The sequence below is a fragment of the Mustelus asterias genome, chromosome 17 (assembly GCF_964213995.1).
Source record: "Mustelus asterias chromosome 17, sMusAst1.hap1.1, whole genome shotgun sequence".
NCBI lineage: Eukaryota > Metazoa > Chordata > Chondrichthyes > Carcharhiniformes > Triakidae > Mustelus > Mustelus asterias.
The window spans coordinates 55,855,433-55,871,744 of NC_135817.1; the positions used below are offsets into that span (position 1 = coordinate 55,855,433).

At 42.8% G+C, this 16,312-nt stretch overlaps 1 protein-coding gene across 1 annotated transcript in view; it reads left to right on the top strand.

The window, feature by feature from the left end:
- LOC144506507 (uncharacterized) overlaps window positions 1-16,312 on the top strand; it is a 60,732-nt gene that overhangs the window by 1,703 nt on the left and 42,717 nt on the right. The window contains exons 2-6 of the mRNA XM_078232715.1: window positions 3,925-3,981; window positions 6,533-6,570; window positions 7,809-7,949; window positions 11,968-12,030; window positions 15,326-15,446. Coding sequence (XP_078088841.1) covers window positions 3,925-3,981; window positions 6,533-6,570; window positions 7,809-7,949; window positions 11,968-12,030; window positions 15,326-15,446 — 420 coding nt within the window. The remainder of the gene's footprint in view (window positions 1-3,924; window positions 3,982-6,532; window positions 6,571-7,808; window positions 7,950-11,967; window positions 12,031-15,325; window positions 15,447-16,312) is intronic.

Genomic DNA, 16,312 nt, shown 5'->3' on the forward strand with positions numbered 1-16,312 from the left:
GTTTTTCTCCGAATGCCCATTAACCTCCTTTGCTTCAGTGGAAAAGTCCTAACTTCTCACATCTCTTATCATAACTGACCCTCCATAACTAGCAGTGAATTTATGCTGCAACCTTTTCATTGGTTTTATGTGTGTCTTAAAATAGGGTAAACACAGTAAGAAGTTTAACAACACCAGGTTAAAGTCCAACAGGTTTATTTGGTAGCAAAAGCCACACAAGCTTTCGAGGCTCTGAGCCCCTTCTTCAGGTGAGTGGGAATTCTGTTCACAAACAGAACTTATAAGACACAGACTCAATTTACATGAATAATGGTTGGAATGCGAATACTTACAACTAATCCAGTCTTTAAGAAACAAAACAATGGGAGTGGAGAGAGCATCAAGACAGGCTAAAAAGATGTGTATTGTCTCCAGACAAGACAGCCAGTGAAACTCTGCAGGTCCACGCAACTGTGGGAGTTACAAATAGTGTGACATAAATTCTGATTCTAGGATCGCATGATAAAGACTCAGGAGGAAAAAAGCAGAAATATTTATGTGAAATAGTGTGACATAAACCCAATATCCCGGTTGAGGCCGTCCTTGTGTGTGCGGAACCTGGCTATCAGTTTCTGCTCCGCGACTCTGCGCTGTCGTGTGTCGCGAAGGCCGCCTTGGAGAACGCTTACCCGAATATCAGAGGCCGAATGCCCGTGACCGCTGAAGTGCTCCCCAACAGGAAGAGAACAGTCTTGCCTGGTGATTGTCGAGCGGTGTTCATTCATCCGTTGTCGCAGCGTCTGCATAGTTTCCCCAATGTACCATGCCTCGGGACATCCTTTCTTGCAGCGTATCAGGTAGACAACGTTGGCCGAGTTGCAAGAGTATGTACCGTGTACCTGGTGGATGGTGTTCTCACGTGAGATGATGGCATCTGTGTCGATGATCCGGCACGTCTTGCAGAGGTTGCTGTGGCAGGGTTGTGTGGTGTCTTGGTCACTGTTCTCCTGAAGGCTGGGTAGTTTGCTGCGGACAATGGTCTGTTTGAGGTTGTGCGGTTGTTTGAAGGCAAGAAGTGGGGGTGTGGGGATGGCCTTGGCGAGATGTTCGTCTTCATCAATGACATGTTGAAGGCTCCGGAGGAGATGCCGTAGCTTCTCCGCTCCGGGGAAGTACTGGACAACGAAGGGTACTCTGTCCACTGTGTCCCGTGTTTGTCTTCTGAGGAGGTCGGTGCGGTTTTTCGCTGTGGCGCGTCGGAACTGTTGATCAATGAGTCTAGCGCCATATCCTGTTCTTATGAGGGCATCTTTCAGCGTCTGGAGGTGTCTGTTGCGATCCTCCTCATCCGAGCAGATCCTGTGTATACGGAGGGCTTGTCCGTAGGGGATGGCTTCTTTAACGTGTTTAGGGTGGAAGCTGGAGAAGTGGAGCATCGTGAGGTTATCCGTGGGCTTGCGGTACAGTGAGGTGCTGAGGTGACCGTCCTTAATGGAGATGCGCGTGTCCAAGAATGCAACCGATTCCGGAGAGTAGTCTATGGTGAGCCTGATGGTGGGATGGAACTTGTTGATGTCATCATAGAGTTGTTTCAGTGATTGTTCACCATGAGTCCAAAGGAAGAAAATGTCATCGATGTATCTAGTGTATAGCACCGGTTGAAGGTCCCGTGCGGTGAAGAAGTCTTGTTCGAACCTGTGCATGAAGATGTTGGCATATTGAGGTGCAAATTTGGTCCCCATGGCTGTTCCGTGTGTCTGGATGAAGAACTGGTTGTTGAAGGTGAAGATATTGTGGTCCAGGATGAAGCGGATGAGATGTAAAATTGCATCTGGAAACTGGCAGTTGTTGGCGCTGAGCACTGAGGCCGTTGCAGCAATGCCATCGTCATGGGGGATGCTGGTGTAGAGTGCTGAGACATCCATTGTGACGAGGAGCGCTCCTGGTTCAACTGCTCCATGTGTGCCGAGTTTCTGTAGGAAGTCCGTCGTGTCGCGACAAAAGCTGGGGGTTCTTTGTACAATGGGTTTCAGGATGCCCTCGACATAGCCGGAGAGGTTCTCGCACAGGGTCCCATTGCCCGATACGATGGGACGGCCGGGTGTGTTTGCCTTGTGTATCTTCGGGAGGCAGTAGAGATCTCCAACGCGGGGAGTACGTGGGATGAGAGCACGGAGGGTGTTCTGAAGGTCCGGATCAAAGGTCTTGATCAGAGTGTTGAGTTGACGGGTGTGTTCTTTGGTCGGATCTGCAGGTAACTGTCTGTAGTGTTCCTCGTTGTTGAGTTGTCGGTACACTTCTTTGCAGTAATCCGTTCTGTTCAGTATGACGATGACACCGCTCGACAATCACCAGGCAAGACTGTTCTCTTCCTGTTGGGGAGCACTTCAGCGGTCACGGGCATTCGGCCTCTGATATTCGGGTAAGCGTTCTCCAAGGCGGCCTTCGCGACACACGACAGCGCAGAGTCGCGGAGCAGAAACTGATAGCCAGGTTCCGCACACACAAGGACGGCCTCAACCGGGATATTGGGTTTATGTCACACTATTTCACATAAATATTTCTGCTTTTTTCCTCCTGAGTCTTTATCATGCGATCCTAGAATCAGAATTTATGTCACACTATTTGTAACTCCCACAGTTGCGTGGACCTGCAGAGTTTCACTGGCTGTCTTGTCTGGAGACAATACACATCTTTTTAGCCTGTCTTGATGCTCTCTCCACTCCCATTGTTTTGTTTCTTAAAGACTGGATTAGTTGTAAGTATTCGCATTCCAACCATTATTCATGTAAATTGAGTCTGTGTCTTATAAGTTCTGTTTGTGAACAGAATTCCCACTCACCTGAAGAAGGGGCTCAGAGCCTCGAAAGCTTGTGTGGCTTTTGCTACCAAATAAACCTGTTGGACTTTAACCTGGTGTTGTTAAACTTCTTACTGTGTTTACCCCAGTCCAACGCCGGCATCTCCACATTAAAATAGGGTGCCCGGGCAGCACGGTGGTTGACACTGCTGCCTCACAGCACCAAGTATCCGGGTTCGATTCCCGGCTTGGGTTACTGTCTGCGCGGAGTCTGCATATTCTCTCCGTGTCTGCGTGGGTTTCCTCCGATTGCTCTGGTTTCCTCCCACAGTCCGAAAGACGTGCTGGTTAGGCGCACTGGCCATGCTAAATTCTACCTCCGTGTACCCAAATTGGCGCCAGAATGTGGCGACTGGGGGATTTTCACAGTAACGTAATTGCAGTTAATGTAAGCTTACTTGTGACAAATAAATAAACTTTTAAACTACTACAACTGCAAATTAAGGTCATGTGCATGTTTAAACCAAGAATTTTGTTGGCCTCTTTATTGCCTTGTTATCGCATATCAAGAGCTTGCTATTTTTAAAAAACTATATTTAAAGTCTTACTATTGAAGGTATATTTTATATCTGGGGGCAGAGAATCAACAGGAAAGACATACAGCCAGGATTTTACAGCCCCTCCCATCTGGCAGGATATTATGGCCCCATCGAACCGAAGGGGGATTTGAATGACTCACCGCATCTGCTGGTAGGAGATAAGGGCCATGAAACCCTGGCCTGCGTAAGGTGTAAAACAAGTTGCTTGCCAATTGACAAGCTATGTGGTAATACTAGAAGGGGAACGGATTTGCCTCAACTGATTGCCAAATGGATGTGTACCAGAAAGAAGAAAACAACAAAAATGAGTGATCAAATAGTTCAGTTAATTATCATGTTCACTCTGAACACAATGAAGAGACTAACTCAAAACCCTGACAACAAGGAGAGCCAGGAAACCTGTTTTCTAATAGATGGAATTGATTAGAATTTGTTTTTTTACTGAAGAGTACTGGTTTTGGATCTAAATGTCACTTGAGAATTAAATGAAAAAATAAATAAACTTACAAAACCATTAACAAGTCATTGTTCTGTGCTTTCTTTTAGCCAGCGCTGCGCCTGTCTGGCCTTGCATTGAAAATAAGTACGCATCTATCCAGCACGGTGAGCGAATACATATTTATTGCAATTGACTGAAGAAGCAAGATGGATCCTGAAGTTTTATTTATCTGGCAGTGTGATCATTATGGAACAAGCAATATTTGTTGCTGAAAGAATTTTGATTTTACTGTTCATTGTTTCATTTGTAATGTTTTTTGTTTCCTTGAATTTATAGTGCAATGAGAAAAATGTCTCCTGTATAGCAACGGACAAACTTGCATTGTCCAGCTGTGGGTAACTGTAAACAAGGGGCTGTGGGGGAGGCAGAGTTCCAGTTGCACATTGCAGGTTTGCACTGCTGCCTCACAGCGCCAGGGACCCCGGGCTCGATTCCCGGCTTGGGTCACTGTCTGTGTGGAGTTTGCACATTCTCCCCATGTCTGAGTGGATTTCCTCCGCGTGCTCCGGTTTCCAAAGATGTGTGGATTAGATGGATTGGCCATGCTAAATTGCCTCTTAGTGTCAGGGGGACTAGCTAGGGTAAATGCATGGGGTTATGGGAATAAGACCTGGGTGGGATTGTGGTTGGTGCAGACTTGATGGGCCGAATGGCCTCCTTCTGCACTGTAGGGATTCTATGATTACATTGATGCACCTTGTCACAGAGCAGTCTTCTCATTGTCCATCCAGAGAGTGCTTGGAAACAACCACAGTAGTGTTTCATTTCCCTCAGGAAGCAAATAGAAAAACAGCACTCTGCGCTACCTTTACCCACCTCTGAAAGCTTGTGACTACCACGTCAAACTTGTGGATTGAAGAATTCTGTCTTCAGTTTATGATGAGTTTGGGCAGTATTATCTCATCTATCATCAATTGCCTTCTATGGGAGGGAGTTCAAAACTTCCACCATCCTTTTGTGTGTAGAAGTGTTCCCCAATTTCACTCGCCCTTAATCTACCAATTTTTAAACTATGTCCCCTAGTTCTAGACTTACTAGCCAGCGAAAGTAGTTTCTGTCTATCTTATCTGTTTCCACATAATATTTTGAACTTTGATCAAATCACCGCTTAACCTTCAACATTCTAGGGCATACAACCCTAGTTTGTATAAGCACTCCTGGTATTTTATACAGCTGTAAGTATAATTCTGTTAATGTACGTCGCACCCCCTTAAAGACCAGTGTAAGGTGTGGTACCCAGAATTGCTCACAGTATTCCAGGTGTGGTCTTCATGCATCCATTTGCCTTACTTTCTGTACCTGCTCATGACATTTTAACAAGTTGTGTAATCTGGACCCCTAAGCCTTTTTTGGGTCTCCATTCTTTCTAACTTTTCATTGTTCAGAAATTACTTTGTTCTACCTTTTCTTTAGGTTCAATAGATAACTTCACATTTGGCCATATTGAAATCCATTTACAATTGTGTGCATTTATCTAATCTATCGATGATCTCTTGTTAATTCTTTGATTCCATCTACACTTCTTACAATCCTATTACTTGCTGCTTATGCTGTTTGGCTTGCAAGTTGTCCTGGTTTATAGCTTCACTAGGTTGATACCTCATTTTTAAGAATGCCTGGTGTTGCTCTTGGCACACCCTCCAACACTCTTTATTGAACCAAGGTTAGGCTAAAATCCCTACAATGCAGAAGGAGGCCACTCGGCCCATCAAGTCTGCATTGACTCTTACTTTGGCCCACCACCAATGCACGTCCCTAGATCCTTGTTACCTACTCCTGCTCTGACAGCGAGAAAGCTATTAAATTGAGTTCTACCATCAAAAATGATTCTAGATGCACAAATATCTTGGTGGATTATCTGCTTTCTCAAGTGGTTAGTTTGCTTTTAGCTGTGCTTTCTGCAATATGTCTTAAACTCCTAGGTTTAACTAATCTGTTTGAGAAAGATGGGTCAATAAATAGGCCTATATTACCCTGTTCTAACTACCCCAGATCACCCAACTGATTTAAATCTATTCTTGTTCTTTCCAGTTGATTTTTTTTTTGGGGGGGGGTAAATCTGTTGAGGACTGCAATAATAACATACCTGTTGTGGTTTTTCTTTCTCATTAGTAGCAGCAGAAACAGTTGTAATCTAGAAAATCTGCAGTGTGGTTTTTAAAAATTCTACTTAAGAGAATTTTAAGACATTTGAAACAATTTTTAAAAACTGCTTCCGTTGTTAGCAGATGTCTGGTAATAGTTTCTCCCTCAGATACTTCCTGTTTTGCTTCAGGCATCTATTTGCAAAGATTTAGTATTGTCATGGGAGCACCACAAGATAATAAGCATTTTTTTTCCCACATTTGCCAAATACTAAATGACTTTCAGGTGAGGATTTGTTAGAATATTAACAAATCGCATCTTTAGGATTCAATTTGCTACTATTTCTTATAACAATAGTAGCCTAATTTAAGCAGCCCAATGACAGTAATAGTGGGCCAACAAACTGTTTGTAGTGGTTGTCATGGAGGATTGTAGAGCAATTACACCTAATCCATGGGGTGCCTCAGTAAGAGTGCTTGTTTTATGTTAGATTTCTTTTAGTAAAATCTTCAGCTTGATGTTAATAGTTCTCTTTATCAGGTGTATGATTTTATTCTGGTTATTTTTCAGATCTTCGGACAGCTGATTTTAATTCCACTGATCATGAGGTACAGGATTTGCACATGTTTTGTAATCCTTCAGTATGGATGACAACATGTACATTATGTGGACTGCGTGACCAATGAGTCACTATGACAATGGGCCTGTAGCCAGCAAAACAATTGGCAGCAACCGATCATTAGCCTCACCCTTGGAGATCTTTGTAGCTGGCACCCGAGTCATTTTAGGAAAGGTGAAGTCCGTGCCACGGCGATTGCGAGATCTTTTCGGGTAGCTTTGCTCGAGATCAACGATGAGCAGCATTGCTTTGCCACTGATCACAAAATCTAGATTATTAAATAATCTAATTTCTGTTAGCCTGGTAACTATTGAATCCACTACACTCCCTGCCACTTTGATTCTGCTATACAAGTGCAAGGACCTTGTGGTATACTTTGGCATTAAGGTTGTATATTTTGGGTGCGATACGCTAAGATTCAGGATTGGACACCCTCCCCTCCCACGTTCTAATAGTGAATTCACCCTCCCAGCTTTGCTGTGAAGCAGCCTGGGTTTCACATTGATGTTGTCGTCCTAATGTAAAAACGGCCTGACTCCAGCAGCTTGACTTGACCTGATATAAAGCATAGTTATGAAACACCCCCTATTTTCAGACCCTGGCACTCAGTTCATACTTTGTATCGACATGAAATTTGTATGGCAAATCTGATTTACATTTGTAACCTAGATTCAGAAACCCAATGCAAATTAGCTTTATTTTTAGATAATACCAAACTAGGAGGAGCAAGTGTGCGGCACAGTGGTTAGCACTGCTGCCTCACAGCGCCAGGGACGCGTGTTCAATTCCTGGCTTGGGTCACTGTCTGTGTGGAGTTTGCATGTTCTCCCCGTGTCTGCGTGGATTTCCCCCAGGTGCTCCGGTTTATTCCACAGTCCAAAAGATGTGTGGGTTAGGTTGATTGGCCATGCTAAATTGCCCCTTAGTGGGACTTAGGGGGACTAGCTAGGGTAAACGCATGGGGATAAGGCTTGGGTGGGATTGTGGTTGGTGCAGACCCGATGGGCCAAATGGCCTCCTTCTGCACTGTATGATTCTATAAACATATCTATAAATCTGAATAAGAAACTTGAGAATGATAATGTGTTAAACAAAATGCATTGTAGTGCTTTGAAAGCAATCCTTTGCTCATTGTCTTGGTTGGAAATGACTTTTGTTGGATAGCAGCAGAGAGAGAGATAAGAGAGGGAAAAACAACAATTGAACAGCATTATGTCCTCTCACTAGGATAACCAACCTTACCTTGCTGCGACACATAGTTATTCCAGAAGACCCAGTATTTATTCCTGTTGTTGTCCCTGAGAGCAACATTAAACCACCAAGAGATAGAAGAAGTGACAGCATTCTGAATGAAGTCCTGCAGCTGAGGTGGGTATGAAGGATTGGGTAAGATTTTATCAGAGGATATTTTCAATAGATGCTTTAGTTTCCTGAAGCTTGGAATATGCACACAAACCTAAAACCAGTGGAGTAATCATTAATGTTGATCTCTTGTTTTGATTCTATGGCCAATCAATTCTAATAAATGAATTGCAAATTAAGATTCCTGCCAGGATGGGCGGCACAGTGGTTGTGCTGCCTCTCAGCGCCAGGGAGCTGGGTTCAATTCCCAGCTTGGGTCACTGTCCGTGTGGAGTTTGCACATTCTCCCCGTGTCTGCGTGGGTTTGCTCTGGGTGCTCCGGTTTCCTCCCACAGTCCGAGAGACATGCTGGTTAGGTGCATTGGCCATGCTAAATTCTCCCTCAGTGCACCCGAACAGGCGCCGGAGTGTGGCGACTAGGGGATTTTCACAGTAACTTCATTGTAGTGTTAATGTAAGCCTACTTGTGACACTAATGAATAAACTTTAGGATTATTCACAAATGACAATCTGGTTTAAATTGGAATTGTTTAATAGTAAGTTATTTTGATAGAACATAGAAATAATAATTACAGTAATTTGGAAAGAAGGTAACCCATTAATGCCTTGTTCATAAACCTGGTAAAATGAGGACTTTGAAAATCAAGTTTTAAAGACATCCAGGTCTCTCCTTTTAGTTCTTCTGCTAATTGCTTTGTTCACAATGGAAGATAATCAACTCCATGTCAAAAACTCAGGAACTAGCTAATTTCAAGAACTAATGTTAGCACAGCTAGGTTCTTGATTCAAGTTCTGGTTGGGTGCATTCAGCACCTTAGGATATGAGAAGACCTCAGGAGGCAGCTTGTCACATGGTTGCCATATCCACCGTGGGATTTTCCTTTGCTGTTCAGTGCTGATTACAGGTACATCCAAAATAGGTTTGAATATGTGTCGAAGATGACATCTCTATCCTTTGTCCTTTTGTCAAAATAGGATTTATTCATTGTTTAATCTTTCCACATACATTACTTTAACTTTAATTCATTAGCTTATTTTGTATTGCTTCCTTTGAAAGCTGTTTATTTCCCTTATGCAAGTTATGTAATTGCAACTTTCAACATCCGTAACATGTCTAGTGTAAACAGCAGTGAGCACAAAACAGACTCCTTCCTTACCCAGATGTAGCCTTTTCTGTTTCCCTCTCTCTCCGCCCCCACATTGCCAAACACCTCTCACACAAGGTAGCTAATTTTCTCTTAATTTCATGAATATTAATCTTCTCAAAGACTTGTAAACAGAATTCATCTTTTGGTGAAATTCCAAACAAGCTATATTCATTTGACTACCGTCATCCATCAATTTAGTTAGTGATTCAGATTTTCTGTGGACTTTTGAGGCTAACACTGTTGTCTCTAAACATCCAACCAACGCAACACAACAATCATCAGACCCCAACAAACTGCTGAACTTAACTGGGTATAAATCAGAGGAAGTTATGTTTACACCGTAGTGTAATCTAATGAGACCCACCATCATCATCTCAGCAATGGGAAATATATAGACATAGAAACATAGAAAAACTACAGCACAAACAGGCCCTTCGGCCCAACAAGTTGTGCCGAATATATCCCTACCTTCTAGGCCTACCTATAACCCTCCATCCTATTAAGTCCCATGTACTCATCCAGGAGTCTCTTAAAAGTCCCTATTGAGTTTGTCTCCACCAGCACCAGCCGATTCCACTCGCCCACCACCCTCTGTGTGAAAAACTTCCCCCTAACATTTCCCCTGTACCTACCCCCCAGCACCTTAAACCTGTGTCCTCTTGTAGCAGACATTTCCACCCTGGGAAAAAGCCTCTGAGAGTCCGCCCGATCTATGCCTCTCAACATCTTATATACCTCTATTAGGCCTCCTCTCATCCTACATCTCTCCAAGGAGAAAAGACTGAGCTCCCTCAGCCTATCCTCATAAGGCATGCTACTCAATCTAGGCAACATCCTTGTAAATCTCTTCGACACCCTTTCAATCATTTCCACATCCTTCCTGTAATGAGGCAACCAGAACTGAGCACAGTACTCCAAGTGGGGTCTGACGAGGGTCTTATATAGCTGCATCATTATCCCTGGACTCCTAAACTCAGTCCCTCGATTGATAAAGGCCAGCACACCATACACCTTCTTAACCACCACCTCCACCTGCGGGGCCGATTTTAGAGTCCTATGGACCCGGACCCCTTCTGATCCTCTACAGTACTAAGAGTCTTTCCCTTTTATATTGTACTCCTTCATCCCATTTGACCTGCCAAAATGGACCACTACGCATTTATGTGGGTTGAAGTCCATCTGCCACTTCTCTGCCCAGCCTTGCATCCTATCTATGTCCCTCTGTAACTTCTGACATCCCTCCAGACTATCCACAACCCCGCCAACCTTCGTGTCGTCGGCAAACTTACCAACCCATCCCTCCACTTCCTCATCCAGGTCATTTATGAAAATGATAAACAGCAAGGGTCCCAGAACAGATCCCTGGGGCACACCACTGGTGACCGACCTCCATTTAGAAAAAGACCCATCTATACCCACTCTCTGCCTCCTTTGGGCAAGCCAGTTCTGGATCCACAGGGCAGCAGCACCTTGGATCCCATGCCCTCTCACTTTTTCTAGAAGCCTTGCATGGGGGACCTTATCGAACGCCTTGCTAAAATCCATATAAACCACATCTATCGCTTTCCCTTTGTCAATGTGTTTAGTCACATTTTCAAAGAACTCCACCAGGCTCGTAAGGCACGATCTGCCTTTGACAAAGCCGTGCTGAGTATTCTTGAGCATACTAAACCTCTCTAAACGCTCATAAATCCTGTCCCTCAGGATCTTCTCCATCAGCTTACCAACCACTGAGGTTAGACTCACCGGTCGGTAATTTCCTGGGCTATCCCTATTCCCCTTCTTGAAAATAGGAACCACATCCGCAATCCTCCAATCCTCCGGCACCTCTCCCGTTTCCATCGATGACGCAAAGATCATCGCCAGAGGCTCTGCACTCACTTCCCTCGCCTCCCACAGAAACCTGGGGTACATCCCATCCAGACCTGGCGACTTATCTATCTTTATGCCATTCAAAGATTCCAGCACAACCTCTTTCTTAAAGTCCACATACTCAATCTTTTCAGTCCACCGCAAGCCCGCAGTACATCCACCCAGGTCCTTTTCCTCTGTGAAAACCGAGGCAAAATACTCATTAAGCACCTCTGCCATTTCTACTGGTTCCGTACAGACTTTCCCGCCTTCACCTTTTATAGGCCTTTATATGGTGTTGCCTGTGGCTCCATATTCTGAGGGTTTTTTTTAAATAAAAAAAGCTTTTGATACTACCATCTTTTCTGGTCTCGGAGACACAAAGGCATCATTCAAGCACCAGTGACAATGCAGAGAAGATCTACAAAGCAGATCCCTAGCCTTCAATGTCATGATAAATATTAAAGACTTGAAATTGGGTGCTTCTGAGGTGACCTTGTAGAGATATATAACCTAGTTGAGGGCATGGAAGTCATAGTTAATGAAATGGAAAAGTAAACCTTGAATATTATTCAAATTGAAATTGTAAAGATACTTCAGCAAAAGGTAAATGTAGCATTGGTATTATTCAGTCTATGGAATAAACTCCGGGAATACCCTGGAAGCGTTTAAGAGAATGTCGATTTCTGCAGTGGGGAAACTGGGAGATCTTGCAGGATGGATGACTTTAAATGAATTGATTGCCAGTGTCATCAATAATTACCTCGTGACCATCTATACTCCTTTATGGACACAGCACTCACTAAGTGAACCCTGATAATCTTTTAGAAAAAAATGGCTGGTGGTATGACAGTACAAAAAAAATCTATGAAGGGAAATCTTTGCTTATGGATATTTACGGTGTTTTTTCATGTGAGAAGTGATACATTTAAATGTTGCATAGTCTAATCTTTGGGCAATGTTTTTTTATAAAGTATAAAGGGTTTAAATTTGCTAGGAATTATATTTTTGTATATAATTTGCAGCATTGCTGAAGAGAGGTTTGGATTTAACTTCAAAAGCATCTCTGACTTCTTGGAAGGATACAGGTATGTATGTAGATGTAAAATGTCATTTAATTATTTCCTTAAAGCCCCTCCCCCAGCCCCAGCAGTTCATCTAAAGCAGTTCATTGGCTCTGAAAATATCAGCAATATCTTAGGATGATACCATTCAAGATACCAGTGTCATTTCAAAGAACAAAGAAAATTACAGCACAGGAACAGGCCCTTCGGCCCTCCAAGCCTGCACCGACCATGCTGCCCGTTGGAACTAAAATCCCCTACCCTTCCGGGGACCACAGCCACCTGCTGCCTCTCCCCAGCCCCAAAAACTCTTTACATAGAATTAAAATCTGTTGAAAGAAAAGATAGTATTCTCTGCTTGTCACAAAGTATTATTTATGATAATTATTGGAAGCTACAGATGTTAACCCTTACTGGACCGAAGGTCAAACATTAGTGCCTGACTGCAGAAAAGAAATGATGACTGCAGTGATAATGAAGGAGCAGTGCTCCGAAAACTCGTGATTCCAAATAAACCTGTTGGACTTTAACCTAGTGTTGTGAGACTTCTTGCAGTGATAAGAGCAGTGTGTTCAGTACCTCAGGAAAAGAGTCTGAGGAACAAAAATACAGTTTATCTTCTATTTGCAAATATTGATCAGGAAGATCAAGTGCGAATATAACTGACTGAATTACCAAAAGATAACAAACTTGGTAATGATGGCTTCATGATATTAAATGTCTCACTGGTTAAAAGGTTACCATGATTGCTGCCCCCCTAGCACCTGTCATCCTACAATGACCATCTCATTTTCCAGCATTATTTATTTCAGTGTTATTGTAACATATTAGAAACATAGAAACTAGAAGCAGGAGAAGGCCATTCGGCCCTTCAGGCCTGCTCCGCCATGCATTTTGATCATGGCTGATCATCGAATTCAATATCCTGATCCCCCACCCCCGCCGTGCCCCCATCCCTCGATCCCTTTAGCCCCTAGAGTTCTCTCTAATTTCTTCTTGAAATCAGACACTGTTTTGGCCTTGACTACTTTCTGTCGTAATGAATTCCACACATTCACCACCCTATTGATGTCAATAGGAGTAACGAACACGAGGAAAACCCATGACATTGAGGAGTCCAAGGTACCTTTGGCCATCAAGTCCATGGCTTTTTTTCCTCCTTGTGTGTTAAATTATTTATGCAGTGAATGGAACAGTCTTGTGAACGTGTAGTTGTGCAGTTTGAATGCTCACGCCTATATTTTGGTTGGAGTAAGTTCCAATAGGATAAGTGAGAGTGTGTGTTATGGGTTTGGTTGATGTCTCAATGATAGATCTCAAGACTCGTATATTTGAAAACAGACCATTATTAATCTTTAACAATGTACAGGCCCCACTTAATGCCCTGCATGGTGCTGCTTCCGCCATGCTGGTCCCTTCTAGAGTATTCTCTGAGTCCATTAACCATGTGACTCTATACTGTGTGTGGTGCTATTCTCCAGTCCCACATTAACCTTTACTCAGCTGAACACCATTACATTACAATGTCATGCAGGCACATACAACAGGCGGCATGGTGACACAGTGGTTAGCATTGTTGTCTCTCAGGGCCAGGCACTCGGGTTCAATTCCGGCCTTGGGTGACTGTGCGGAGTTTGTACATTCTCCCAGTGTCTGCATGGGTTTCCTCTGGGGTGCTCTGCCTTCCTCCCACAGTGCAGGTTAGATTGATTGGCTATACTAAATTGCCCCCTAGTGTCCCAAGATGTGTAGGTTAGGGGAATTAGCAGGGTAAATACATGGCGTTATGGGGATAGGGCCTGGGTGGGATGCTCTGTCAGAGAGCTAGCGCAGACTCAATGGGCTAAATGGCCTCTTTCTGCATTGCAGGGATTCTCTGACAACATTATACAACAGAGACTTTTCATTCACTTGTTACATTGGAGAATAATGTATTCAAGTCCTGGTGGAATTTAAGTTTATGTGAATAACAAGCTAGTTGTTATGAACAGCTGTCACCTATGACAAGATTGGTTTAAGACTGCCAATTACTATATTCAAACAGCAGAAGCTGTATAATTTCTTAAGTTTGTTTGGAATTTGTAATAAGGCAATAATGGAGAGGGATTTACATGTCAGGAACAGTATAATAATTCAGAAAAATCTTTTTGGTTCTGAAAGGCTAGCGGATTTCTGGAATAAATTCTTAGAAAAATGGGTAGATTCAGGGTTGGTTTGGAAAGAAATTCCATTGCAAACTGCTGAGAAGAAAGATTCTGGATTAAGTTAACATTTAATAACATTTGATTTTCTTTTGGGGAGAGTATGGGATTAACAGATGGCGCAGGAGCGAAGTCCAGTGTAAAGCATTACATGAAATGGACTCAATGGGCCGAGCAGGCATTTTCTGTTTGGGATTTTTATGTTCTGCAAATTAAATTTGCATGTTATGTATATTTACGTTACATTGCTATTTGGATGCATTGTTTCTAGTTTAACAGTTAACACTCTGATAAATTTTCATCTTCATCACTGGCTGAGCAGGTGGCTCAATTTTCATTCCATTATTACACATGCAGTGAAGCTGGAAATGTATTGCTGATCCCTCCCCGAAGTCCTAACACTGTTGACTAGATTTCTAAAAACTATGTTCTGCTATGCCAAAGTGCTTTTTTTAATCAAATAAAATGCACCCCTGTTTTACGCTCCACCTGATTTTTACTCTCCATTGTCAACGATGCGTTAAAGTCTACGTTCCATCTTCTCTTGTTGCTGGTATTAGTGAAAGAAGTGGAAGGTTGAATAACTTGCCGATCGTGTTTAATTAACCAAAACGTCCCGAACCAGAAATGCCTGCTTGGCTCATTGAGTCCATTTCATGTAACACTTTACACTGGACTTCTCTCCTGCGCCATCTGTTCATCCCATACTCTCCCCGAAAGAAAATCAAATGTTATTAAATATTAATTTAATCCACAATCTTTCTTCTCAGCAGTTTGCAATGGAATTTCTTTCCAAATCGACCATACATCAACCCTCTTTTCTAAGAATTTATTCCAGAAATCCGCTAGCCTGTCAGAACCAAAAAGATTTTTCTGAATTATTATACTGTTCCTGACATGTAAATCCCTCTCCATTATTGCCTTATTACAAATTTCAGAAACTTATACTGCTTCTGCTGAAGTCATTTGAATATAGTAACTGGCAATCTTAAACCATTCTTGTCAATCAGTTTAATCAATCAGTCTAATGCATGTTAGATATATATTAATAATAATACAGTCATTATCTGTATTTTAAAATAAACCATTCCAACCGATCAAATTTTGTACTTGTGCAGGTCAGGTAAGATTACTCCAACCCAGGTTGCTAAGAATATAATCAGTGCTCTGGAAGATGCTGATCAAGCAGTTACTCCATTGCGTGCTATTGTGCAGTATGAAGGTGACCAGATAATGAAGGTTGGTAGTAGTTTTGATTGATCAAAGACAATGTTAATCCTTCTTGCTTGGGCTGTGGGCCTGCAATGTTCATTGGGGAGATATTTATGGCTAAAATGTGTAATGCAATTTTTATCAATCCATTGTAGTAACAACATAGTATATTGGCTTAATATTACACTCAATCATTATGTCATGATACACACGATTAATATTGTTGAAGCCAAATCCTGAAAATCTGGAACAAAATTATTTTATTTTCGTGTTTTCTTAAGCGTACCTTTGTAGGTGGCCCGGTTGCCACAAATAAAAGATCAAAGTTGACATCTGTCTCTGCATGTCTGTACTTTTCTCATACCCTCTGTATCATTGCACATATCTGGATTAGAACATAGAACATAGAACAGTACAGCAGAGAACAGGCCCTTCGGCCCACGATGTTGTGCCGAGCTTTATCTGAAACCAAGATCAAGCTATCCCACTCCCTATCATCCTGGTGTGCTCCATGTGCCTATCCAATAACCGCTTAAATGTTCCTAAAGTGTCTGACTCCACTATCACTGCAGGCAGTCCATTCCACACCCCTACCACTCTCTGCGTAAAGAACCTACCTCTGATATACTTCCTATATCTCCCACCACAAACCCTATAGTTATGCCCCCTTGTAATAGCTCCATCCACCCGAGGAAATAGTCTTTGAACGTTCACTCTATCTATCCCCTTCATCATTTTATAAACCTCTATTAAGTCTCCCCTCAGCCTCCTCCACTCCAGAGAGAACAGCCCTAGCTCCCTCAACCTTTCCTCATAAGACCTACCCTCCAAACCAGGCAGCATCCTGGTAAATCTCCTCTGCACTCTTTCCAGCGCTTCCACATCCTTCTTAT